The sequence below is a fragment of the Dendronephthya gigantea genome, unplaced genomic scaffold (genome assembly GCF_004324835.1).
Source record: "Dendronephthya gigantea isolate DGI-Jeju-01 unplaced genomic scaffold, DenGig_1.0 000000F, whole genome shotgun sequence".
Lineage (NCBI taxonomy): Eukaryota > Metazoa > Cnidaria > Anthozoa > Malacalcyonacea > Nephtheidae > Dendronephthya > Dendronephthya gigantea.
In genome coordinates this window covers 148,054-175,571 of record NW_021163010.1, presented here as the reverse complement: position 1 = coordinate 175,571, position 27,518 = coordinate 148,054, and the positions used below count along the sequence as shown (strand labels likewise).

General features: G+C 35.8%; 2 protein-coding genes and 1 long non-coding RNA gene across 4 annotated transcripts; 2 read left to right on the top strand and 1 right to left on the bottom strand.

The window, feature by feature from the left end:
• The first annotated feature begins 534 nt into the window (after positions 1–534).
• Positions 535–21,237, top strand: LOC114520589 (collagen alpha-1(I) chain-like). The gene is made up of 69 exons (XM_028540896.1): positions 535–814; positions 1,840–2,460; positions 2,709–2,834; positions 3,497–3,510; positions 3,648–3,689; positions 3,900–3,953; positions 4,575–4,664; positions 4,774–4,866; positions 5,422–5,469; positions 5,697–5,750; positions 5,873–5,926; positions 6,067–6,120; positions 6,362–6,415; positions 6,558–6,611; positions 6,677–6,721; positions 6,954–7,052; positions 7,361–7,558; positions 7,795–7,848; positions 7,919–7,963; positions 8,112–8,165; positions 8,531–8,584; positions 8,741–8,794; positions 8,906–8,959; positions 9,250–9,303; positions 9,580–9,624; positions 9,881–9,934; positions 10,199–10,243; positions 10,330–10,383; positions 10,733–10,786; positions 11,047–11,154; positions 12,022–12,075; positions 12,187–12,231; positions 12,464–12,508; positions 12,668–12,721; positions 12,929–12,982; positions 13,392–13,445; positions 13,542–13,595; positions 13,677–13,730; positions 13,862–13,915; positions 13,990–14,043; positions 14,358–14,411; positions 14,501–14,554; positions 14,624–14,677; positions 14,781–14,834; positions 14,944–14,997; positions 15,194–15,247; positions 15,639–15,692; positions 15,893–15,946; positions 16,022–16,075; positions 16,158–16,211; positions 16,300–16,353; positions 16,623–16,676; positions 16,993–17,100; positions 17,262–17,315; positions 17,462–17,515; positions 17,795–17,848; positions 18,026–18,079; positions 18,245–18,298; positions 18,375–18,410; positions 18,497–18,514; positions 18,585–18,602; positions 18,844–18,891; positions 19,069–19,146; positions 19,301–19,360; positions 19,542–19,671; positions 19,834–19,937; positions 20,049–20,123; positions 20,279–20,497; positions 20,738–21,237. The coding sequence occupies exons 1-69, from the start codon at positions 763–765 to the stop codon at positions 20,885–20,887; spliced, it is 4,965 nt and encodes a 1,654-aa protein (XP_028396697.1). The 5' UTR covers positions 535–762; the 3' UTR covers positions 20,888–21,237.
• Positions 21,238–21,399: 162 nt separating this feature from the next.
• Positions 21,400–23,287, top strand: LOC114520751. Its single transcript, XR_003686716.1, has 3 exons — positions 21,400–21,708; positions 22,813–22,865; positions 23,085–23,287. It is a non-coding gene; the product is annotated as an uncharacterized LOC114520751 (long non-coding RNA).
• LOC114520666 (synaptotagmin-2-like) lies at positions 22,016–26,679 on the bottom strand. Of its 2 annotated transcripts, none has more exons than XM_028540989.1 (6): positions 26,365–26,679; positions 23,693–23,937; positions 23,553–23,599; positions 23,044–23,395; positions 22,727–22,850; positions 22,016–22,567 (listed from the first exon to the last, which is right to left on the bottom strand). In XM_028540989.1, exons 1-6 carry the CDS (start codon positions 26,504–26,506, stop codon positions 22,107–22,109), a joined length of 1,371 nt encoding a protein of 456 aa, XP_028396790.1. In that variant the 5' UTR covers positions 26,507–26,679; the 3' UTR covers positions 22,016–22,106. The 2 variants fall into 2 exon arrangements, with proteins under 2 accessions (XP_028396790.1, XP_028396798.1); XM_028540997.1 differs by having other exon boundaries at positions 22,736–22,850.
• Positions 26,680–27,518: the final 839 nt, after the last annotated feature.

Here is a 27,518-nt window from a genome sequence, read left to right as displayed (position 1 = left end):
AAATAAATCGTTTTCTTGTACATTGCCTAATTATCTATAAATCTAATATCTGATATCATCAAGGGTAGCTCTAAAACATAAACGTGTACCTAATAGCTAGTGACAGTAGTGTATACTTGAAAAGATCATTCTCCTTGACCACTGCCTTGACATATGGTTACTATAAGCGACATTCTAAGGATACTTATTGTTTCGACTTTGTTTGCGTTGGAATACGATACTTTTAGACACAACAAATTAATAATTTACACTAATCTAACCGGGGGAGCGAGTTTACCAAGCATGAGTAAGCATGCTTTATTTTAAGTTGAAGATCGGGAAACAAAAATGACGTCTTGCCGGTAAAAATTCTGATGGTAAGATTGAATGTGTTAATCTCATTATCGAATTGCCTAATCCTTGAACACTTGTAAAATTAAGTGGATATATTACACGATACTTCTCATCACATTGCTGCGTCTTCCCCCGGACTTTGCGGATGCCAGAAATTAGAATAATCATGGAATGTTGAAGTTTAATTTTCGTGTCCTGACAATGCGTCTGTGTTCACGTTGTATTGCATGAATGCGGTTGTTGATCAATCGCTTACCGTGACTGGGAAAAGGCGCTTGACACGGATATCCAAGCTTTAACTTTCAAAATTCAGGCAGTCGGACTTCTGTTCGAAGTGCCTGTTTTTACCTAACTCTAGCATTCAAATCTCTACTGTTTATACTTGCTCAATACGCGCAGATATTTGAAGGTTTGCAAGCAGTAACTATCATGAACACCGTGTTAAAAATATTTTTCCTGATCGTGGTATCAATTCATCAAGGTAAGACTGTCAGCAATGTTATATAACCTCCGCAAATTATGCTAAAAATACTTTGAATTTGTGCAAATATTTATCTATTACTTGTCATATTCTTTTGGACAAGTACATGCATCACCTATATATATTATTCAGGTTATATAATTTAGTGTATTAGATTTTACATCTTCAACCACATCTATTAATCCCAATTTGCAGTTTCGGGTCCTTTGTACTTGTTTTATTATTATCAGTTTGTGATGAAAAACATTGTAATCTTGCTGTTGACAATTTACCTTTCTCTTTATTCACACAACAAGGAATCTATTTCAGATATGCATGTTGGGTGAAATGGCAACAAAACTCTATTTGTTTCGTAATTACCTAATCAAAAATATAAATATACAAAATATGACACCTGAAACAAATATCTCAATAACGGTCAGATATCTCTGTGTATATTTCTATACGAGCTGTCGTACGTTACAAAAACACAGACTTTGAAGACCACTGAAAAGATTTCCGCTCTGGCATTTCATTTTATTCCGCGTGGTTGGAAATAGCGTGAGGGAATAGCAACTGTTTCTTTACCAAAGATTTGAAAAAAAATATGATTTATTCAGCTACCGTAAAATGAGATGTCTGCGGCGTGAAATTCATTCATACAGAGACACGAAAATTTCTGGTTTTGTCGAAATCATGGCCTTTCCCTACCGGGGTTCAATATGACGTTGACGTTACACAATGCTTTCAGGGTAGGCAGATGTATTGTAGCAAGTACCATGCAGGGGAGAAATTCTATAATTAGCATAAAGTGCGCATACACCATTGATGCGTGGTCAGGTATACCCATGTCAAACCTAACAAGTGATCATTCTATAATTACTGCAATTAGGTATAATAAAAAATTGTGTAAAGGTATTTGTCAAAAAACATGTGCTCTAAATACAGGCGTACGTTTTCGTTGCAACCAATGATTCACCTTAGTTTATTATTGTATTTCATGTTAATGTGAAGTAATTATTTTCTCTTGCCGTTACGTTGAACAGGTCAATCGTCAGTAAAATGTGGTCGTAAGACTGACATAACATTCATTGTCGATCGTTCTGGTAGTGTAAAAGCAAGTGACTATAATGAAATGCGGAAATTTCTTAAACAAGTTGGCGAAGCATTGCAGATTGGAGTGCGAAATGATGCTGGCGAAATTCTTGGACAGGGAGCAATTGTAACATTCAGTGAGGAATCGGCAATTCGGATAACCCTGAAACAAAGTGACACGTCTGGGGCGTTTGCTAACATTGTTGATTCAATGCCTGGACCTTTGGAAGGAGGACGGACTAAAACTGATTTAGCTTTAGACAAGGCAGACAAGGAAGTGTTGATCCAGAGCGCTGGATATCGCGAGAATGATAACGATGTTGCCAAAATATTTGTCGTCATAACGGATGGAAAACAAACTCGAAGTTCAAGAACTATTCCTGTTCGTGATGCAATTAAACCAATCTTTAAACGTGACATGGAGGTGTTTGCTATTGGTGTAGGTCTTGATAACGAAAACGCTAAGCAAGAAATTCGCGACATGGTTGAAGTGCCTGGAAGCGCAATGTTTCCAGAATCTTATACTAGTTTGATAAATGATGTTGATAATTTTATCCGAAGTTTCTGTCCAGGTATTTAATTACTATTAATTATACTGTATCTATCTAGTTCTGATATTCCGAGTCCAAATATAGCGTATTATTAGTCCTTCGATCGTTCTACTTTTAATATGGCAGCGATAATGTAATATAATGTATATAATGTATAGTATAATATAATGAATGGGAATGAATGCCTCGTCTACAGATAGCCAGATAATTGAGGCGTTTGTTTTTATAAATAATACAAAAGGCTGAGAGAAACTGTCTTTATTTTCCAGGAACTACAATATGTGGTACGGCCGAAGATGACTGTCATGCGGATGCCACGTGTACAGACACTGCTCCAGGGAAATATATATGCGATTGTAATGAAGGCTTTATTGGAGATGGCAAAATCTGTGAAAGTAGGCACTTCTGTCCTGCAATATGAGCATTACCGTGATTATGATTATATTGAATATGACTACCACAATAACGATGGTTATATCCTGGATAATGACCACCACAATAACGATGGTTATATCCTGGATAATGACCACCACAATAACGATGGTTATATCCTGGATAATGGCCACCACAATAACGATGGTTATATCCTGGATAATGACTACCACAATAACGATGGTTATATCCTGGATAATGGCCACCACAATAATGATGGTTATATCGTTGATAATAACCACCAAAAATAACGATGGTTATATCGTTGATAATAACCACCACAATAACGATGGTTATATCCTGGAATATGACCACCACAATAACGATGGTTATATCCTGGATAATAACCACCACAATAACGATGGTTATATCCTAGATAATAGCCACCACAATAATGATTGTTATATCCTGGATAATAACCACCACCATGATGATGAATATTTACTTCACTAAAAATCACCATAGACCATAGCGATCATAATTTCCTGGGGCATGACAACCATCACAAAAACGATGGTTGCGTCACGATGATTGTGTCCAGAACTCGGCACAAGCATTTGCTGCATGACGTTAATTTATGTTCTGATCCTTAAACATCTTATTTTTTATATCCTTCCCACGACAGAGGAAATATCTGTAGTAAGTGTCACAACATTTAATTTATTTTTACATGCAAATTGGTAGATCGTTAAATAAATATTAATTAATCGTGGAAATGTACATTGATTAGCTTTTGATATGCAGCGTGTGTGTTGATCTGGTTTATCTTCTTCCAGGTCAGAGGACCTCTCGGTGAAAAAGGAAATCAAGGACCGCCAGTAAGTTCAGATGATATTTTGATCAAAAATAATTTATGAAATATACTATATATCTTTTGATTAGAGATTCTAACCCAAACCCGTAGCTGTGGTGAATGATTATGCAGGGTCACACGCTGAGTATTTCGCAAAATAAATTACAGAAAATGAGTTTTTTCCTTTCTGCGATCGCTCAAAAAATGAAAATGAAACGAAAACAAATTATTTTAGGGTGAACCAGGACTATCCGGACCCGGTGGAGCAACTGGAGCTGGTGGGAAAAGGGTAATTTTGTATGTTCTACATTATGAATACGGTAGCAAAATTGGGAAAATTAATCCAACACCTTGTGGAAAGTTAACAAATTTCTTTTTAGCCTAAACGAAAAGTAAACATTAAAACAAATTATATTTAAGCGGTCAAACCATTTTAGCATGAGAGACAACGACATGAAAACAATTAAACTTCGTTCCGATAAATGTCGAATCATCTGCGGTAGTTATTGTCGGTGGCCATTCACTGACTTTGCTGTTAGCTTCGTCACTGAACAACAACAACAATATTATCAAAAATGAATTCATGTTTGCCGATATACGGGTGTATAAAAATAAAGCTCTTTTGTTTGCCCGCCCGCTTTTTTAGAAAATTGTGCCGCTAGAAACGTACCAAAACGTTAGTGATTTTTATACAATAGTTCAGATCCAATTTCAATTACTAAAACTAGACGTTTTTGCATAGTTGTCGTGTTTCAATGACCCTAACAATGAGCTGAGCGCAAAAATGCCAAAATATTCTTATCAATGAAGTGCATAGAATTTGTGAATGGTGTTGTACGACCAGAGTTCTGAAGCATTTCAATTTCGAAATATCTCGTGTGTTCTTTTGAAACGATTGTTTCTTTATTAGGGTAATCGTGGAGGGAAAGGAAATCCTGGAAGAGAAGGGAATCCAGGTAGATTTGGGGATGCTGGTCTTCCTGGTCCACCTGGGGGAATGGTATGTAATTGTTACGCCGAAGAAAAGTGTATTTTGAAGAATAATCCAGTACATATACGAATAAAGAACATCGAGGCTAAAACACCATTAATTATCTATTTTATTTTAGATTTTGTCTTTTGCTGCGGGTTATCTTGATGAAGGAAGGGAAGCAGGAAGTCCATCAAAAGGGCCTATCGAAAGAGTCGTAATTGGGCTAGGCGTACGTTTTATTAGTCGTTTCATTAGTACGAATTCGCTTATGAAGTCAATGAATAGTTCCCCCTCTCTTGCAATCACCATTTTCACGGTGATGAGAGTAAAATTATAGAGGAAGCAGTGGATTGAAAGCATTAATGTGAAAGATTGGGCTGGATAACGAGGGCATGAGTGTGGTCTATAGTCTCTTGATTCTTTAGTTACAAGTCCAATAAACAATCACTTTTAGACTTGTGGTTTAAACAATTTAACTACGTGGAAAGCATTTTATTTCAATACTAGAAATTAATGTCAAGATGGCTGTTACATGTATGCTATAGTTTGCATTTAATTCATGCAGGATGGCCTCTGACTTTTACATTGAAGAATCCATACAGTGGCGGTTGTGTTAATGATTTCATCTTCTTTCTTTATAAACTAAAGTCGAATCTATGTATTTGGAACTGTCCATAAATTCATCAATAATCTTTTGTTACGATCAGTTTATTTTAGAAATAATAGTCAACCTCCGAACCTCGATCCCAATGTATATCGTTATATGTTTGTTATTCTGTTTTAGCAATCAAGAGTTGGACCTCGAGGACCTCGAGGAAGGACTGGGCCAAGAGTAAGGCTCAATGTGTTTCAGTATTCAGTTGAAACCTTACGATCTACCTATCGAATTAAGTGAAGTGCGAAATCAAGTTACGCAACACACTCCTGGGATGTTTATATATACTGCCCACATTACTAAATGGAAACTAGATTTAACAATTTTGCAAGCTAATAGAGATTTCTGACATTACATCACTAAGGTCCTATATGAAGTATTGATGAAATTCTCTCTACGTTTAGGGTTCGAATGGTCAGGGGGGATCACAAGGATCACCTGGTGCTGTGGCTGCACGGGTAATGCAGGAAAATACATGCAATATAGGGTTGCAATGAACTTCAGTATTAGACTAAAATACTGCCATAAAAATGTTGATTAATTTGTGCTTACTCTTTAAAGTGTAATTATTAATTTTCAGGGTCCTCATGGCCGTATGGGTAAACCAGGAGCAATGGGCCCTGATGGAAAGGAAGTAAGTGCGATTTTCAAACTATACTTTATTGTATCAGCTCATGTACGACTCGAGTTCGCAGAATAACTGTTAAGTATATAATGAAAATGAAATTAATGAGTCATCCATAACCTGACTGGATGTTATTGTTGTACTTACAGGGATCAAGTGGGGGTGATGGTCGAAAAGGTCGACGTGGTGGCAGAGGATTACCTGTAATCAATTTTTCCTCAACATAAAAAATATAATTTAGACTTTGAAGAGATATAACATTTCACAGTGATAGTCTACTACAGGAATTAATACATCTTAGAAAACGTCCACGAAAAGCTAATGGCAAACCTTTACTTTTACTTCACTTTTACAACGCAGCGCTAGAATATATTTAAAATTAGCAAGAAATATCAATCATTTGTAATATATGAATATTGTCATTATTGGAATATCTTTTTCCAGGGAAGACGAGGTGATCGCGGGGAAACCGGAGTGCAAGGATATCTTGGACATTCGGTACTTTATTCCCTTCCTTTTCAAAAAGTTTTAGTGTTTTTCATTAGGTTTGTTCTGCCCGCGCGGGCGAAGCTGTTTTTAGGGTAAAACTCGATACTAAAAATTAGTCCCAATCTTAATTCGCAATATATTGTTCTCACAGGGTTGGAGTGGAGAAGTTGGAAAAACTGGCAGACAAGGAGAAACTGGATTCAAGGTAGTTTCCCAAGTTTCAATGTTTTTTATGATGTACTTCTCACTGATTATTGTTTTCCATTGTAGGGTGCAAAAGGCAATGTTGGTAACCGTGGACAGCGAGGTGCTAAGGTAAGTACCCAAAGGACAATTGCACCGTTTGAAACGTTCCTAAACATGTTAAAACCACTTCAAAATAGATTGAATTATATAATTACCGAACGTGATACAAAAGGTCAAACAACTATTATAAATATATCGAGTTATTCCACACCTGAAACCAAGGGTTATGGCTTTTTGTACATGAATTATTGCAGGAGCGATGTAGGATTTCAAGGCTTAATGTAGCATGGTTATTTTTCAGGGCATAATGGGGCGTGCAGGTTCAATTGGTTTGCAGGGTGAAAGGGGAGCAACTGGATCCGATGGAATGACTGGATATCAGGGCGACAATGGGGAAAAGGTATGAAAAAAGACTTAACAGAGTCGGTATATGCCGCAACAATGATTAAAATGTATCCTCTAATAATTGATCAATGATTCATCGATCAATCAATCCGCATTTAAAAAACTAGACGTATTCTAAATATATGAACAATGAATATGCAAGAGACATTCCTATGAACACGTAGGGTTCCGATAAACGAAATGTGAAAATTTAGACATGATTTTTTAAAATTACAAAGATTAATCAGTCTTACTAAAAGCACCACTCTGCTAATGATTTACGTGTATCACTAAGCTTTCAACATTTATACACTTTTAAAATAGGGTCCTCTAGGTATGCCCGGTATTAATGGTTTACCAGGTTTTATGGGTAGGCGAGGTGCTGATGGGAAATCAGGGCCAGTTGGTGAGCCAGGCGTTGCTGGTGAGACTGGAGAGCAGGGTGAACAAGGGTCAGACGGTGGAGATGGAATGAACGGGCGTACAGGTGAACCTGGAGACATGGGAAGCAAGGGAGAAGTTGTGAGTATACTTCAGTTAAGAAACAATGTCAATGGTGAGGACATTTACGAAATGGTCTTTTATTAGAAAGAGTTAAAAAACCATTAATGAGCGAAACGTATATGGATTCATAAAGGTTACAAAAAGTTGTTCTAGCTATTCTGCAGGGGCCGCGGAAGATCGTTACGTGTGAGGGGAATATTCATATTTGCTCCGGTGCATGGGGCAAATTTATTAATAACATTTTTTTGCTGTAGGGTGATCCTGGTCCCTCAGGTCCTCAAGGTGGTCCAGCTGGTCCTTCCGAAGATGTATGGTACAATTATTTATTGGGAAAATTATTCAATACAAACGCATGTAAATGTGAAAAAAAATTTTTAGGGTGAACTTGGAGCACCAGGGAGTCCCGGAGTTCTGGGGGAAAAGGTAGATATTGTACATAAAAATCAATATTTATGTGAGTTGACAAAAATTGCTGGAAGACCTTTCCTGTGTCCAAACATTTCGAGTCCATCGACATTTCGATTGATCTGCGTTAGAAATTAATTAAATTTTTTAATTTAATCTTGTTCAGGGAGACAGAGGTCCAGAAGGCGAAAAAGGCAATGAAGGAGACAAAGGAGTTCAGGTAAGTAATCTTATTGTTTTTTCAAATAGTTTCTCATTAGCGCCGATATTGCACTTTATTGATGTTCATTGAATTCGGGGTATTAAAAAAAATCAGTAGATCTAAAAGCAAATGCATATTATCAAAATAGATATTATATGTTGATGAACCCAAAAGGGTCGGGGTTAGCTTTCGAATCAATTGTTGTCAAACTCTGGTAATTGAAAGTTCAATTTAATTGCGCATGCGTCTCTTGTGTTCAGCTGAAATGGACAATTAATCAAAGAAACGATTAAAAACGTTTTGGGAGGAGGCCCTTGGTACAGTGCAGTGAAAATATTGCATCTTCGTAAGTTTTATACAAAAACAAATGCTAATTTCTAAAGGGGGATCCAGGATATGCTGGACAACAAGGCGAAGTTGGAGTTGAAGGAGGAAGGGTAAATATTGATATTTTGGAAGAAGAAATTTAGTAGATTGTGCGTTTGTTTTTTAAAAAAATTGTACGGTAGTGAAAAAATTCAGCATATATACAGTATTCTCCATGCCAAGCAATGATAATGTTTACACCCCTGACTATCGTTGTTTTTTTAAAGGGAAGTCAAGGGAATCCAGGTGTTCAAGGCACCGTCGGTCGTCGTGGGGCTACGGTCAGTTCACTCATCTTTGTCAATTTACTTCTTTTTTTTACTTTTATTTACTTTTACCGAATGAATACTAGCTACTAACCTTTGATTCATTCTTAAAATACAATATTGTAGGGACCAGTTGGTGAAGCTGGTGAAACAGGGCAAAATGGAATGATCGGAACAGAAGTATGACGTTTTTTAACTTCGCTTCTCATTACGACCCTCCGTGTGTTCATTAAGTGACACACAATGGCCTTGTTGACGTTCTCCCATAGCAAACACGTAACAAAGTTTTATAATTAAATACCTCTTTCTGCGTTTGTTTTTTGTTGATCTTCACCCATATCACAAGAATAACAATTCTTTCTCCCGAACGCCAAAGGCTCTATGCTTTTGTATTTTTCATATTATACTTGCAATTTAGCTGTTTAAAAGCAAAAGATGCAGATTTATTAGCTATGACATTTCATTTTCAGGGCGTTGAAGGAAGTCGCGGCCAGCCAGGTGAAACTGGAGAAAGTGGGGCTGTGGTAAGCAAAATTATTCATACAAACGTTTCATGAAATCGGGGTATTGTGGGTAAAATACGCACCTCAAAATTCCAATTTACTGAGTCGCAAGAGACCAATAACAATGTGAAACAGCTAAAAGTGGCTCCCCATGTTATGCCCGCCCTTTAAAGAACGTCATTAAGTTAAATCACTTTTTAAAATCATATAGGACTACAATGCATCTGCTTAAATCATATTGATGAGCCGAAGCGTTTTTTATTTGCCACATCGTTTTATAATTCTGCAATATTTCAGGGTGAAATTGGATATATTGGAGCTCCTGGTAAAGATGGGAAAAGAGTAAGTTCTAAGATGATGTTCTATGATAATTCTTTGTATTAAGTTGTTTGAAGTTGTCCTATCATATTAAGCACGATATAGAATAAAATAAACATCAAATAAAATAAAATGATCAAGTTAAGAACAGGGGTTATAAAAATAGACAAAATTTTGAAATTTTATGGAGATGGAGAAAGTAAAATTTCATGTGTATTCATCCCCTTGATGTTTCTAGAAATATCTGTTTATCATTTTCTGGGTTTTTTTACTTCTCAAGGGACGTATTGGCAATCGTGGAGCTAGTGGATCCGATGGTGCGAGAGGAAAAGATGTAAGATTGACAATTAACGATATACATTAGAGAGCTTTCCAATTCTTGTGAAATGTGTATCACGTTGAAGAGTTAATAAAACTGCAACTTCGTTCTATGACATGATGCGACATTTCAAGTAACGTCTTAATTTCACCCATCATATATTGATCATCTAAGATGATTTTTTGGAATTTTCTTTTTTATGCGTAAGCTGCTTCTTAACCCCCAGCTATTAGCTAACAGTGGAGTTTTGATAATCTGTTTCCTTTCGTGTTTCTCTAGGGAGCTCCAGGTGATCCTGGTATTCAAGGAATTGCTGGTGTTGAAGTAAAAATATTGTTTTTATATGAAGCTTGAAACGTTGTAAATTAGAGTCGAAACTGCCTTTGCTTAAACAATTCTACTCTAATTAGGGCGAAGAGGGACAACGTGGAATTGAAGGCCTTAGAGGTGCTGATGGAAAAGCAGTATGTACCATATGATATAAATCTTTATTTAAAAGAATGAACATTATACAACTTTGCTCGCTCGCCATTGTGTTGTTTCACATTCCCGCTACTTTGGATTTTGATGTCTTCGTCATTGGTGTGACGTCATAACGAGGGATACGATTTTTCATCCGACCTGATAGCGTGCATAAAAAGGTTTAGGTATAAGCCAATCAGAAGCTGACAATTCGTTGTGTATCTCGTTTGATTTGCAGCTTGTTATCCCCCCAAAATAATAATATTTTTTGTTAAATAACTTCGTAAAGTGAAGGTCAAAAGTCTGTAGTGAGATTTAAAAATGAATTATTTTCTTTGCAAAATTTGCTAGGGTTTAGACGGAGATGAGGGAGCTGCAGGTGAACAGGGACCACCAGGACCACAAGTAAATTATTCCTTATTTTGATACTCTGTAGAATATTGTTCAGATTTGGTCGTTTTTCGGTGCTTGTGCAAATATGTACACACTAAAGTATTCGTTTCTATGACTGATTCCGTGATTTTTATTCATTTATCCATTTAATCTTAGCGGTTACTGGTTAAGACAAAATACCGACTATGCGTATAGCTGTAAAACCATGGCTTCTTCGCCCTCCTCTCCTGTCTTTCTGCTGACAGCGTTTAACAGAAAATTTCATTTTCTAGGGTATTGATGGACGGGATGGTGAAACTGGTGCTGTTGGTCAAGATGGACTCGAGGGAGAAAGAGGTGAAAGAGGGCAGAAAGGGAATGCTGGTCGTGATGGAAGTGAGGTTTGTACTTTCGTTTGAGGTTTGTACTTTTATGCCTGTTAATTACTTTTGCCATATACTATATATTTTTCACCTGGTTATTCTAGTTTTCTCCCCAAATGGCTGTCGCTTGTGTGCTAATTTGCATTTAGGCCATACATAATGAGCTTCGAGTTTTACTATAAAATAAATTGAGCGAAAATATAAAACGTCGCAAGTCGTAACTTCAGAGCCACAGACTTGGAGCACTGTTTTCCGACCTCTAGAGTGGATAGAACAGCAGTTTGGAAACGTTTTGGTAACCGAATCTTTTACCTTGGGTATTTCTGCAGTCCGCCAAATTTAAAAATGTATTGCTCAAAATTTTTGGCCGTGTTTTCTCAACGAACTTATAAAATCGCTCACATTCATACGAACATTTCAATTCGGATTGTTGATGAATTGACGTGTAACATACCAAGAGATTTTGTTAAAGATATTGTCTTTCGTATTCCTGATATAAATTTTCCTGTACGGTCCGGATTTCTTCTGCAGTCACTTTAAAAATATTATCAGTCTCGTCAGGCAGTTCAACAATACGAAGCGTATACACACATTTGAACAAATTCACTTAGCGGAACGTAGAAACACCCAAGGTAAGTAATTCGTTCATCAAAACGTTGTAAAACGGCTGTTCTATTGACCCAGATGTCGGCAAACAGTGGGCAACATCCAGGGCAACGGCAATTTTAGGTATTATATTCTTGCTGTATATATTTTATAGTAAAAGGTAAACGCCATTATTGTTGAAAGTTAAATGCAAATTAGTATATTTCTGGCAATGAAGCTTAAGTTTAGCTTATAATATTTTCTTCCAAAAGGTCAATATAAGGGATATTTTGACTTTAGGGCGAAGATGGTCTTCCAGGAAACACAGGAAGACGAGGCTCTCAAGGAGAGAAGGTAAATGCAATATTCGTCACTTGTTTTCTCCTGGCTCGAAACAACTTTTATCCATTATTTCAGACAACAAATTTATTTACATGACAATTGTCAATGGGTGTTTATTTTCAGGGTTTTGTTGGTGATGTTGGTGCAGAGGGAACAATAGGAGACCCTGTAAGTACACCCTCTAAAAACTAGAGTACATTTATTGTGTTTTACGGCGTAAATATAGAGGCGTGGCTGTATATAACCGTCATTTCTAAAACTAACCTAGCTTCCAGCGAAATATTTTGTTGACGATAATAACAGTATAATAATACATATGCTCTGGGTATTAACCTAGTAAACTCTGGGTATTAACCTGATAAAAAAAAACCATATTATGACAGTTACGGTATATTTTTAGGGCGATCGTGGGGCACCTGGCGCAATCGGTCCAGAGGGTGATACGGTATATTACTGCATTATGTTGACGTCATTATTACGAGTTGACAGTCAGACCAAGTTTTGTCCATTAAATTTCATTTACACTAAGAATTGAGAGGCCGATCTATAAATATAACGATTGTTTTGTATTTCTCAGTTGGTAATGGTTTTCATTCTGTGATAGGGTGAAAAAGGAAGAAAAGGAAGTCAGGGGGACAGTGGAAGAGATGGTGTCCCTGTAAGTGTGTGTTGAGATATAACACTGACGTGATATCAGCTTACGTCCATAATATTAACGCAAAATATTCAGTCTCTTGTTCAAAAGGTTTTTTTATTCAGAGAATTTTGTTTTCTGCCTGTCGATAAAGTCTCACATTCACTTCGTACATGTTTATGTGATTTATATTCAATGTAATATATCAGTGTGAATAATATCTTACCATAGGGAGCATCTGGTAGTGCTGGAGCTGATGGTTCCTCTGGAGATCCTGGTCCGCAGGTAGACATTTCATTTCTCTAACTTTATCTCCTAAAGCAGAATTCTACATCAGGAATTACTGTAAAAACAAATCATGGACTGGAAAGCTAAACCTTTCTTAATCTGATATGTTTACTAAATACTTTAACAAATATAAGTCATATATCTTCAGGCATCGAAAATTTACAACGAAATCACTACTCGGTAGATATCTATATAAATCCATCCCACAACCGCCCCCAAATTCCTAATCTAAACCCTTCACCACTCAAAACTATACCAAAACTCTCGCCCAAGTCCTTAATCATGATGTTAGCCTTAATTTTAGTCCCAAGAATCTTAATTCAAACCGCGCTAGCTCTATTTCTTCAACATAATATCTGGAAAATAATGACGCTTATAAATCATAATCGTTACGTTTATTTACCAGGGTCCAATAGGAGATCTTGGAGTAGAGGGACGACGTGGTCCAAAAGGAGGATTGGTTGGTGGTTTTTTCAATATGAATTTGAATATATATTTTTATTTTTCATGTTCGAAGTGTTTGATTCTTTCTAAATGATTTCTACTTTCACTCTAGGGATCTCGTGGTACAGAAGGTGATCGAGGAGATTCGGGGAAAAATGGAAGAGATGTGAGTTCATCACATTTCTATTAAAACACACTACGTCAGACGTCAGTGCAACATGTAAACAATCAAAGCTATTATTTTTAGGGTAATCCTGGTGTCGCAGGAGAGTCAGGGGAGTCTGGTCCACGTGGAAAAAAAGTATGTATTGCTTTCACAGGAGTAAGGTATTTTATCGTTAATTGAAAATATTTATAATTTCGTGTAGGGCTACCTTATTTAAATATTACCATTAGCTTTCTCCATTGAATGATAGGATTAATTTATTCCAGGGACCAGAAGGTGACAGAGGGAGTCCTGGAGCTTCTGGTAATGATGGCAAGAAGGTATTTCATTTGCAAAAGTACCCACATGTTTTTTGAAATGGGTTTTCAACAAAATATGGTAATATTTTTTTTAGGGTCCAACTGGTGCTGTAGGACCCACTGGAGGAATTGGAAATCCTGGCTTTAGGGTAAATCAAATGTTACACACTGTTTCACCTAGCTTACCGTTTAACCTAGTAAATTTTGAAAATTGAGTTTCAATTAATGCGTTTCTATTCGCAGGTAGTTACATACGTAAGTCAAATAATTAGGAAGTACATGTAAATAGTAGACAAAATAGACAAATTTTCTCCCAATAAATGAGCAAAGAAGACTAGAACCAAGCCTCCCCCCTTTTTTACGACGTCGCTTTCGGAACAATATCACTTTGACCAGCAACGATTTTAGAACAACAAAGAAATGTGCGTTTAGTCTGCCTCTCCTTAAAAGGTTTCAATCCTAGGGTCGCCGAGGTTCTAATGGTGAAGCTGGTAAGACAGGAGATCCAGGTCCAACGGTAAAGCAATTGGCATTATATATGTGTTGTTTGCATGATTACACTGCCAGGTCGCAATATTCATGGATTTGCTACATATATATATATAGGGAGAAATGGGAGCAACCGGACCGCAAGGTGAAACTGGTGAACGTGGTGTAAAGGTAATTATTAATGAATGAATTGATCTAAAAAGTTTAGAAATCTCTTAGTACAAACTCGTTGTTTCACAGGGTTCCGCTGGCAAACATGGAGTAAAGGGGAAAAGAGGAGAAGTTGGCAATGATGTACGTTTTTTACTGAAATTTTTTAATAAGTCAATGAAGAATAGATTCATCGTTCTCCATCATAGAAACTATATATATGCGTGCATGATGTTTATTCATGTAGGGAGATTATGGTCCTCTTGGTGAAACTGGACAAACTGGGATTAAAGGACAACAGGTTATTTAATAAAAAAGATCGGCTCAAGCTAGCGAGTCTATTTTATATATAAACAGGTTTAAATGTCTTCGCATGATTAAAGACTCGTTAAATCTTATTTTCAATGCAGGGTGAAACCGGCGAGATAGGTCTAAATGGAGCAACCGGAGCTGAGGGAGATAAGGTAACTTTTGTTTTTCTCTCAACTTTAGAGCATTTCTGCAAAAGAATGTTTCTGATTGGCCAATGCTGCCAGTTGGATAATCAGGAATATTTTTATCCACAAACTACTTCACATCCCAGACTTTTTAAGAAGGTCTTTAGACTGAAATTCCGGTTTTCAATGTATTCATTTTTATTTATTCAAACGCTGCTTCTAGGGTGCGCGTGGAGAAAAAGGTGAAATTGGAGAGAGAGGAGAACAGGGGCCTAGGGTAAATGGGCTTCATTTTTAATGAATTGAATATGATCACTATATTTCAGTATTCATCTAACTTAAAAGTAAAACATACTCGAGAAACTTTCATCGACATGCCACGACTACTAAAACCCATCATTCATATTGATAATATATCAATAAAGATGTTTAGCCTCCGTTACAGACTCGAGATTTAAGGTGGCATTATGTGTAGTCAGTAGTCTACAAGATTTTTACTTTTGCATTTTATGCTACCCTGCATTACCCAAAATTATCCGTTTTAACGTGAGTGAATGTTGAAACAGTATATTCTACTAGGATTCTTGAAACGTGTTAAAATCTTTTCTTTTAACCGTGAATAATTTCTTATTTCTAATCACCTGCTACTACGATATATGTGGTTTTAGGGCCCTCGTGGTTTGGATGGTGTGGACGGTACTCTGGGAGATATTGGAGCAGCTGTAAGTAGATTATTTTTAGTATATTTATAATGATTTTAAAAGATTAGAAGCCTCTTCACAATCATTTTACTTCGGAGAAGTCGTTTGCAGGATTTCAGTCGCTTCAGGTAGAAGAAGCCATCAGTATAAACACTAATACTTGATTACGATCTTTCATAATTGTCGTTGTGATTTCTTTGAACTTTGCTTTACATTGTTAGGGTGTTCCTGGAATATTGGGTATTAATGGTGAACCGGGTAGCTCAGGTGAACCTGTGAGTATTATAATCATGGAATGGTGATTTTTTTTAAATTAACCATTGTCGACACAAACTTTACGTTTCATTCAGGGAAACGTTGGTCCACAAGGAGCCCAAGGCGACTCTGGTCGACCAGGTGAACAAGTAAGTCTTTTTTTTCATATTTTGTGCCAAAATAAAGGTTGAAAAATACTCTTTTGAGAAAAACAATATCATTTCGGAACAGGGCGAGAACGGATCAGAAGGCTCAGATGGACGTAATGGCCGCATAGGAGATCAGGTTGGCAAGTCCCTCTGTAGCTTACTCCGACTTCAAAACCCTCGTGAAATCAAGCAAAGAGAATTGAATGATTTTTATGTTTCTTAAGGGGGTCAAAGGAGCAAAAGGTTATGCCGGATCAGCCGGTGCACCGGGAGTAAATGTGAGTTTTTAAAAGCATATATGGTCAAACGTTCCCGTAGCATAACATTGCTCGAAGATTGTAATAATTCACGTCCAGCCATCATTGAAGCAAAGCTGACCAAAATTGAAAAAAACAATTTATCTGTTAAATCTTTATTGTGATTCCATTTGTGGACATATTCTGTCATTTGTCTTTGTGGAATTTACTAAACATCTTTGTGTCTATTAGCCTACTAATTAAATGAAGGAAGAATTTTTTATTTTTATCGTTAAACATTATTTCTCTAGGGAGAAACAGGGGTTTATGGGAATCGTGGTAGGCAAGGACCAAGCGGTATAAAGGTACGTGAAAATTCGAAGATTTTCCTTTGCTTTTCGTGTTGAATGCAGACAGAACTCTTAGATTACGCTTACGTTGACCTGCGTTATGACGTAATTTGCGGACAAAGTATGTTTCTGATTGGCGAATGCTCTCTATATGAAATCAGGAACATGCTTTGTTCGCAAGCTATGTCCGAGCCATTGAGATTGATCAATGGTCAGAGCGCAGATATTATAAAGATCTGTATTTTGTTGTAGTAGTATCTTGTAATTCATCGTGCAAAGTGTATTGTCAATTGTATCGTGCAAAGTTAATTATTTTTTTTGTATTTTTAAGGGAGTAATGGGTGACATTGGTTTAGCAGGACTTGCTGGTTCGCCAGGAACTGTGGGTAAAATGGGAGCGAAGGGGTCATCAGGTGCTAAAGGAGAGGCTGGTCAGGAGGTGTGTAGTACTTTAAATTCCTGCATCGACTAGATGAAAAGCAACAGTTCAAACTGACAAATGAAATGTTTGTTACGAAGTAACAAAAATAAACATGTAGGATCAGATTAGAGAATATCCACAATACATAATTTACAACTCTTCCATATGTTTATCAAAAGGGGGACGAAGGTCGCGAGGGTGAACTAGGAGTAACAGGAGAAATCGGAGCCAAGGTAACGATTATTTCAAAGTAATCCCTTAACTTCATTACAAGTTATTGTCTTTAATTTTCTTTGTCCTCAGCCAAATTTATTACAGTTTTGACGTCGAATAACTATAGGAAATACATACCTCAAAATTTTTATTTTCCCCTACCCAGGGATCTCAAGGAGAACGAGGAGCTGCTGGAGACACTGGTACAAGTGGAGCACAGGTGACATTTTTACAATTTTGCATCATATAATTATAATAGTCCACATCTTTATACTGCACAGTTTAACTGTCATAAACTAAAGATTACTAGAGAGGTTACTTAACAAATGGCCCAATCAAGGCTGAGTAAAACACAAGCCTCCAAGGACGAAAATGCCGATAAGCGTATTCCAGAGAGTTTGAAATCTTTATTCCGGAGGAGGGTGCCCCCTTCCCCCCCCCCATAAGTATCCTGAAAACTCGTCCTCGTAATACTCTTCCATACCTCAATCGTGTTCAGGGAGCTAAAGGTGAATCTGGTCAACAAGGTGGCGCTGGAATTTCGGGCATCCTTGTAAGTATGACGTTTATCGTATAGATAATAGTTAGCGAAAATTAGTTGGTCGAAAGCGACGTAACTTTTTTATCTTTTAAAAGTCAGACCTAATAATATGACACTTATACAACGGCTTCCAAATCGTTTTGTCGGACCCGGTGGAGAATAAAATGAACATAAATTGTTTTTTTCCAGGGACAAAAAGGTGAACAAGGTGCTGCAGGTTTACCGGGTCTTAAAGGTCCTCAGGTAAATATATAAACCTTCGATTATTCTGCATAACAAAAAGCATGCGGATATTTTGGTCTCAAAACGGTACCAGAAGTATCAGAAGTACATAGAAACGTATAGTGCATTTATTAAGTCCTGTAAGATAACAAACTCTATATGTAATTTTAAACCTTGTCTTAATAGGGTGATGCAGGTTCTCTAGGGGATGCTGGTGACCAAGGTATTCGTGGAAAACAGGTATTCTGTTATTCATACATTTACAAGTACATTCAACTTTCTTGTATCAAATTACAACGTGTTTTTTCTAATTTAGGGTATTTTGGGAGCCGAAGGAATGCCTGGACCACTTGTATGTACAATTCTACAATTATCAAAATCTTCAAGCACAATTCCGTTTAACTAAACTATTCTAAATAACTTTCTTTCCATGATTAGGGTGAACAAGGGCAAAAGGTAAATCCTACTGCTACAGTTATTGGTTATTCTTAGCAGTTGATCTAAAACATACTTTTAATTTTTGCAGGGCGTTCGTGGAGGTCAAGTAAGTAAAACATCGAAGAAATTTATCGAGTTTGTTACCCATCTTTACCGGCACAAGTTTCTACTATTGATGTTAAACTTCATACATAGTTAACAACAATTTTCAACATAACAGTTTATCCACGTCATCTTATAAATACTATAATTTTTAAAACAATGAAACATGAGAAATGGCTGATTTCAAATCAAATGAATATCGTTATCGTGTTGACCGTATTTATATTTATATTTCTCATTTTTAGGGACCACCTGGTCCTCCTGGACCTCCTGGACCACAGACAGATACTTCAGTAAGTGGGGTACAAACTATGTATCGTAATCTTTCTATTTAATTCAACAGGTGGATATATTACAAAAATGAAATAATAATAAATAATACATGCATGCAGTGCTTTGAGAAGTGTTCCACGATCATGGATGGTACTTGTACCGAAATTAATCGAATTTTTTGGTAAATTATTCTTCAGGCTGCAGCCTTCAGTTTTGGAGCATCAACGTCATCAGAGAAAGGACCTCGTTCACCAGATTATTACCGTGGTCGTTTGGTTTGTATTTTTGATTTTTAAAATAATTTTTGAATGAAAGTCTGATATCATTGCCTTTGTCTTACCTTTGCTGATTAACTTTCTTAAAGATTACATGCTATCAGGAAAGTAAGGAAAATATGGTATAAGGAAAATACTCAATCTATATTTTTAGAATGAAATCCTCACAAGTCTCAGAAAGAATATCGTAGATATAGAAAAATATGAATCCGAGGTATATATGCAACAAAATTCTGGCAAACCTAATGTATTCTATTGCCAGCATGGAATTTTATTGGTGAATATCCACATTCCAAAACTATCCACAACTATACCCCCATTGTTTTGTTATGTGTGTAATAATTGCAACTGCGTGAGATTGAATAATTCTAGTCCATTTTATTTCTCCTTTTTAGTCAAAACCATTTCATGCAATCTCCTCCATCATGGGAGATATCGATCTAATCAAAAAACCTGATGGCAGCAGGAAACATCCAGCGTTAACCTGTAAAGATCTTTTTAAGAACTATCCAACATTAAAAAGCGGTGTGTAAAACTATTTTTAATTTAGTTTTTTCTTCATTTTGTTGGGTGAAAAATATTAGAGGCCAATTTGAATTATTTTACCAGAAGTTATAATTAAAAAAGGATGTTTTCTCTTTCTCTACAATTCTCTCTCTTACGGCTTTTCACCAATTCCTGTTCTAGGCAACTATTGGATTGATCCTAACGGAGGAGTCCGCGATGATGCAGTTTTAGCGTTCTGTCACTTTGAAAGTTTGTCATCATGTGTCTTACCAAAGAATTTAGAAGTTTGTAATTTACTTCATTCATTTATAACCATGCACGGGAAATTTTATGTGAATGCGAAGGAGTTGACGCATATCTGAATTATAATTCCGGAGGATATTTGTATTTTCTAGGTCGAGAAGAAAAGCTGGTACGAAGGAACAAATCGTTACATTTGGTTTGCTGAAGAACTGAAGGATGACGATAAAGTAAGACAATGAATTTCTGGCCAGAATGGTTAAATATATACATCAAAGAGTAGCTATTATTGTCCTTCACAAAGCAGATTATCCATGCATGCATGCATGCATGATCATTTTAGGTGATCATTTTAGAAAATAAATGCAAATGTAAATATTGCTAGGTAAAATACATTGTGGATGGAAATCAAATTCGTTTCCTGCAAATGTTCTCAGCCAAAGGATGGCAGAACATTACTTACCATTGTCGTAACTCAGCCGCCTGGAGTGATGAAAATAATAGCAAAACCAAATCAATCAAATTACGTGGAGATAACGGAATGGAATATCATGCCTTAAGTGCGAAGAAATTCAGACCCGTCGTTGTCAAAGATGAATGTAATGTGAGTCCTTTTAGAATAGAGTATCTACTTTATCTCCTCAATTTTTCACGATAACAATTCGCCGAGTTTTACTGAACTTCGTGCAAAAGCAAGAGACTTCTATATATACATTCTTTCAGGTTTGAAAATGAAGAAATAACTCGTATGCTGATATGCATGTATAGAACCAGTCACTTTGTCGGCTGTATTATAAGAAATAGCAATTTTATGATAACACATTCCTGGTTTGTATTTATTTAGAAAAAGGACGGTAAATGGCACGAGACGACGGTTCATGTGTATACGCAGAACACAGCCCGACTTCCAATCCGGGATGTCGCTGTATACGACGTGGGCGAGAAGAGACAACAATTTGGAGTTGAATTTGGTGCGGTTTGTTTTGCTAGTTGAAAATGCATGACACAAACTAGAAGTCGAAAAAACTATTAGGCAGCCTATAGACTACAAACTCTTTGAATGAACAAATAAAATGCGAAAGATGAATATTACACTTAATACTTAGTGAATGAATTTTTATTTTATGTTAGTAAATATGGTATTAGTTGCAGCCAAAGGCAGTGTGTATTTCGCACTTTCCGAGAGACGCTTTCGTTTGCTATTCCTAGCAGAAAGGAAGCATACAGTAGCAGTAGTTGAAACGTTATCTTTTTCACATCAGATGACGTGTAAATGCCATGTTCTTATAGATATAGTAAATAAATATTGACAACATTGTATAATTTTACATATGAGCATATCATGCATGAACTGTAGGAATATTAACACAAAATTCAAAACATTACCATAAATATAAGAGATTTAATTTAGGGTAAAGTACGCCCTTAAGAAAACAAAGAAAACAAAAGGACAAATTACGAAGAATTATTATCAAATATGCATGACTGCATGCGTTGAACCATAGTTATATGAACTATGGTTTGATATAGTTATCGGTGTTTATACGATTTCGAAGTTGTGCCGACAAAATAGTGACTTGTCATATATAGAGAACAGAAAGAATAGCTATAGCTATGTCGAGGCGGTTGAGGTAACAGTTTCCTTTAACTGTGAAATATAAAAAGTCTTTCTTTCGGCTGGCTAATGTCGAATAGTAGCGATGCAGAGACTCAGATTGGATGAAGCATAATATCCTGTCACTATAAAGATTAAAGTCTGGGTGATATGGCAAAGTATGGAGTTGGCGAGTGAGTTTACCACGCAAGTATAATCAGGTAAATATTGTATGCACTTTGGGCCATAGCTAGGACGCTTGAATAGAAGGAGTGAATATTTATGTCTAGTCTTATGCCCGGGTTAATTTTTACAGAAGGCGTTCGCTACTGATTTGCATGCACATGCACATGATAAATAAAATTAATATTCATCTTCCTCTGAGATCATGCCAAAGCGTTGTCAATTATTGGATAACAAAATAGTCGAACGAGGTCGAGCTTGTCTATTATTATTTTGGAAACTATTATGGAAATTGTTAGAATGACTATCGCGAATGAATAATTTTACCTCAAAACTGAGAGGATATTTAAGTATTCATTTAATGCCATTCATTCAAGTGATTTCATATGCCCTGGATATGTAATACGTGCTTATATTTACAATAACATTGAAAATTTTAGAAGGAACGACTGTAGCGCAGTAAAGCAGAGTCTGAACGCGAATCAGAACGATCTGATAGTTCTGCCAAGCTTAGGTTATCATCGCTGTTGTTATCTTCAAATAATAAATAATTTACTTTAGACCTTCTTGACTGCCATGTTGAGGTGTCGAGTGGTGCATCCAGTTCATGCCACATTTCAATATACTCGCTGCTCTTTTTAATAATTTCCCATTGCTCAGAAGTACTCGCTTTACCGTCAAGTCCAAAATATATTTGACCAATGACCTGTTTTTTTCTGAACTTAGCAACATGTTTTACAGTTAAAACTAGTTGAGTGTCTCGCATCAGATTTTCACCAGGAACTTGAACACTGAACGTTTTTCTAAACTTTGGATAGAGCGTTCTTTTCTCTACTTTGGTTCGTTTTTTAAGAACAAGAAAGGAATTGATGTACACCTGTATTTTCACGTAAGGACCTGAAAAACAGCAAGGACGTACACTATATCGTATTTAAAAGATTAGAAATTAACACTTGCACGTGGACCAATAATGAGAACGTAATGATATGCAAACAGAGGGAATCAACCTCTAGGAGAAAAATTCAGTCATTGTTTTGTCGATGTATTTTGACTTACTTGACGTACGTTTATCCTGGTCCATTATTTTGAGGCATGAAGCTTCCTGAATTGTAACGTCGAGTGTTTGTTTATCCTTCTTCCAGCGTAAACCAACCAGAATCTCCCCAAATGACTGGGAATTCTTAAGTTAAAAAAGGTTAGTTTGCATTATTCATGAGTAAGAAAGGTTTTCAAGATAAATTAAATATTTTGTGACAATTCTTCTGTATAATTGGTTGTCATTAATGGATGAAATGCAACAGAGCATCAATTTCGTGCATATCAAATTATTTATTTATATCGTATATAAGCAACTGCAGGTGATCAGAACTTACATCTTCTTCAAACCTCAGATTCTCCTTATAAATTCTTTCAGCCCCAGTTGCCAAGAAATTTCCATCGATATTTACCCTCGCACTTCCAATAAGATCATGAGCGGAAAGATGATTGATGTCGTAGACACAGAGTAGTAATGATTGTCCTTGCAACTCTTCGATTGGTATTTGATAATTAATGGTATCATTAAAGAGGGGAGAAATACTATTTCGCGCATAGCGTGTTTGGGCTTTAGCTTCATATTTCTGCGAAAACGGTTGTAGTTCGACGACAACGTAGGTAAATGACACATTACTGGATGATATTAGTGGAAAGTCCTCTCCTCGTAATACATTCACGTTCAATTGTGATCTAAAAACATTACAATTATGCAAAGTTACGTGCCATGAAATGAGTGGAAAAACTGACATATTCATGATAAAATTCGGAATTTCTTGAGACAGTTCAATGCCCTAATCAATATTTACGTGTTAAACAAAGTGTAAAACCATAAAAATATTTTATATACCTTCGTTTGTCATATTTTAGTGAGAAATGAATTATCCCAAGTTCTTTCTAGCAAGAAGAAAAAGACTAGGTGTGATATTTCGTATATGCCATGACCAAAAATGATCGCAAAATAAAATATAGATAAGATTATAAAATTACAATTTCCTTCTGCTTGTTTTGTTTTGGCTGCACTGCAGACTTTCTCCAACGAGGTAAAGGATATTCATCGTGTGACATGGACAATTCATGATTTGCTAAACCACTTTTCGCTTGCTGTTTTTTATCTTTTCTGCAACAGCATCGTCGACAGCAACAAAAAGTTACAATTAATAAAATTACGATCAGGAAACTAGAAATTCCCAATGCAAGTGATTGGTGTTCGTCAAACCATTTATTCCATTTCGCTAGGGAAAAAAATGAAAGTTTTAAACAAAAAATAATCTGGACGGGGGAAGCAATTTAGAAATTTTGCCATTCTAGGAAATGAAAAGGTCTTAATGATTATAATTTCGATTTTATATAATTTTAGATTATCTGAAAGTAATTATACGTTGTTCGGGTCTAATGGTTATAAGCCAATCAAATTGCTATCTCAAGGATCCATTCTGGGTACAATTCCGAGATAAGTAAACATCATTTTCATTGTACAATATACGATGTCCTTCATGTATACGATTTCATATACATGGACTAACATTATTAACAGTCGTATCAGCGTATAAAAGTGGTAAAGGCTGTAAACTACATTAATTTGATGGAACATGTACCTGAAAATTAAGTTATTGAACATATCTATATAACAAATTTTAGCTAAACTATAAATACTGCATGGTCGGCCGAGCTTTGTGAGAGTTTCAGACACAAATAAATGTCACATTGCTTCGACCATGCATATCAGCATATAATTTGTACTTTTTTTGTTTTGTTTACGATAAATTGGTTAAAAAATCTGAAACTGAGTTTCTTGCTCTTGGGCTTGGCTACAATATTAAAAAACTAAAATTATAAATGATTGACGATTTTGCGGGAGCCAAAGAAAATATCTGGTGTATAGGCGTCTTACACGTTCTCATTATTAAGGAAAGATAATCAATAATGAACTTTTTCCAGACAAATTCGATAACTTATTTATGCGAGTTGTACAAATACTTTAATTTTGAATTTATACACAGAGAAAGCATGTTAGCCTTATATTAGGAATGGTGGATGTACTATATATATAGTACTATCCAAATTATTTGATTTCCTTAAAAAGTAGTTTTACGCTATAAAATATGCGAATATGCTCAGTGTTTCTTACTGCATGTATTATATACTACTACTAATGTTATCTATAATGGCTGATCCTCAATATAAGGAGACTAGCCCAAAACGACTTGGGCTATGACCACAAACAAATATATTTATAAAACTAAATAAGTAGTCGATTTTTAACCCAAATTAAGCGATCAGATTCCTCAGAAATAGTGTCTTCACCTTATAACTCATTTAAAATTAAAACACGCGTATGACTAGTCAGTGCCTCTAGCTCTCTTACGCTCTTTATAGAACTTCAAATAATTTATAGAACTTTGAACAAAACGTACTTTCTTTTTTATGGTATAATTGGTCATATAATTACTCTAAAGAAACTCAGATGAAATACATTTTAAAAAAGAAGTAAATTTGATGAAATCATTTTTATGAGGGAAGTCATGCATGCAGGTGCATGTAAAGGAAGAAAAGTTAGTTGTATTTATTACTGCAGTATAATTTCGACCACGCACATGCAAATACAGTTTTTAATTTCACCACAGAGGCGTGTTGGCGTTATTGCACATGCAATATTTAGTCAAGTTTATGTCTAATACTTTTAATTTAATATTTTCTACCTTTTTTCATTGCAACATAGTGTAAATTTACAATAATATTTTTACCTCTCTGCCTCCAACATATATATTTTTTAATAAGTAACCGAATTAATTATTTTTAAGCGATTTAATATGTCATAACGCCACAATTCATATTTCGTTACTAGAGTTCCTCGTATACAACATTTTCGGCATTACGCTTATACTGATGTCATTCAATCAATTATTTTATGAAATGAAACTTTTACACGTTCATCTCCAGCACATACGTAAGTCGTTCAGAGAACAAGCAATCATGATTGTAATATAAGATGGTCATATATATGATCTGTGATCGATCATTGCCACTGGACGGGGCAGTTAATGCTTTGAAGAAAATAGTATGATGCCATCGCATGAAATAAGCGGAATTTTTCAGATCCGTCCCACAGGAGGGAAATGGTTGAATTATACTGGTATAGAAATTTGTGATAAACATATTGGTATATGCACTTTGCTCTACAGCTAGTATTTGCTACGAAAGAAAATTAGTCAAGCTTTGCTGTAACGCAACCATGCAGATGCGGTGATAGTTCTCCGCAGGACTACAGAGCGATAAAAAAATATCTAAACCCTCTTAAGCATGCAAGGAATAAGATTATTAGTATAGCCAACGTATGGCCAAAGAATACTTGAGGCATACATATCAGGCTTACTACTCGTACATATATGAACGAACGATCAATAGCTTTTGAACGAAAGGTTGAGAACTAGAATACCAAGTTATTGGGCGTTGGATTTGTAAATATCTCACATTGATTATTCTATGTTTATAAATATTCACTGTATGATTCAAATGAAACTATCACAAAATAATGTCTATCTCTTTTTTAAGTATTTTGAATTTATGTATCGACTATAGATAGACTTTTAGACAGTGTATGTACATGTATATATATAAATATAAATATAACTCGGGTGCAAACGCAAATACATACGCACCTTCTGTTGGAATAGACGTCGTAGAATGTACATAAACGGATGATGATCTCCAAGGGTAAACAACTGGCGTTTGCTTACGAGTTAAATAAGAAATTTTATGGTTTTGTAACCTTCTGCTATAGTTATCCATCGTTTTCATCATAACTGTTCTGTTCTAAATTTCCCTTTGCCTCATAGAACGCTAAAAATCAGATTCCTCCATTCCCAGATTGTATCAAATTTTCATCAGATGCATCGTCTAGACTAACACAAGCTGTCATTCATTATCCCCGGCCATTTTATAAGAATCTCAACAAAGGATTCTGAGGCTTGAGCTCGCAGTGTTTCAACAACACAATCCAAAGATTCAGCTGTTCTTGAAATAGACACTGTTATATCTTGTAAGAACTTTCAAACCCGTAGGCATTTGGATATATGTCAAACTTGAATATTAATGACGTACAGCTGATTAAGAGATAATGCCAAGGTATATGCAAATGTAAAACAACAAATTCTGGACAAAACGTCTGTGAAAACAATAAGTTTCATTAGGTTCAATCAAGCTGTAATTAGCCGCTCGAGAGCTGCATGACTACAAAAAGTGTTGTCTGCCTTCAGTCTTCACCTTTGAAAAAAATATACAACAGAAGTATCACAATTTTAAAATGATTACAGAATATTGTTTGACATAAAAGTGTTTTAGAAAGAGAGTGTCTGTTTTTTAATCGTTTCGTGATAGAAACATGTTTTTAAGAGTTAACTAGGAAAATGAAATAACTGACCAAAACTATTTGTGGCATTGTGGGCAGATTTCGGCACAGTTTTTTCCAGTTTTTAATTTTAGAAAAAGACTATAATTAACTTTAACGTGGGTTGGTTGTATGCAATTGCCTTGTATATGCATACTGTAATTGGATGAAACTTGAGTCATAAAATTTATTACATAAAAATTGTATTTTCGGTATGGTAATTGTATTTTAGGAGCGTTTAAAGATCTTGGGGAAATGGAAAGGCCTGCGAACAATTATTTTTGAATGTAGTTTTTCGAGGGTGGTCCTATACCTGCGATTAGATCAGTTAAGTTTGATTGACAGTTTAATATTCAAAACTTTCAATTTCTTCACGACCTTCATCGGTCGTTGGACGTTCAGAAGAAGCGACTAGCAACCAAGCTT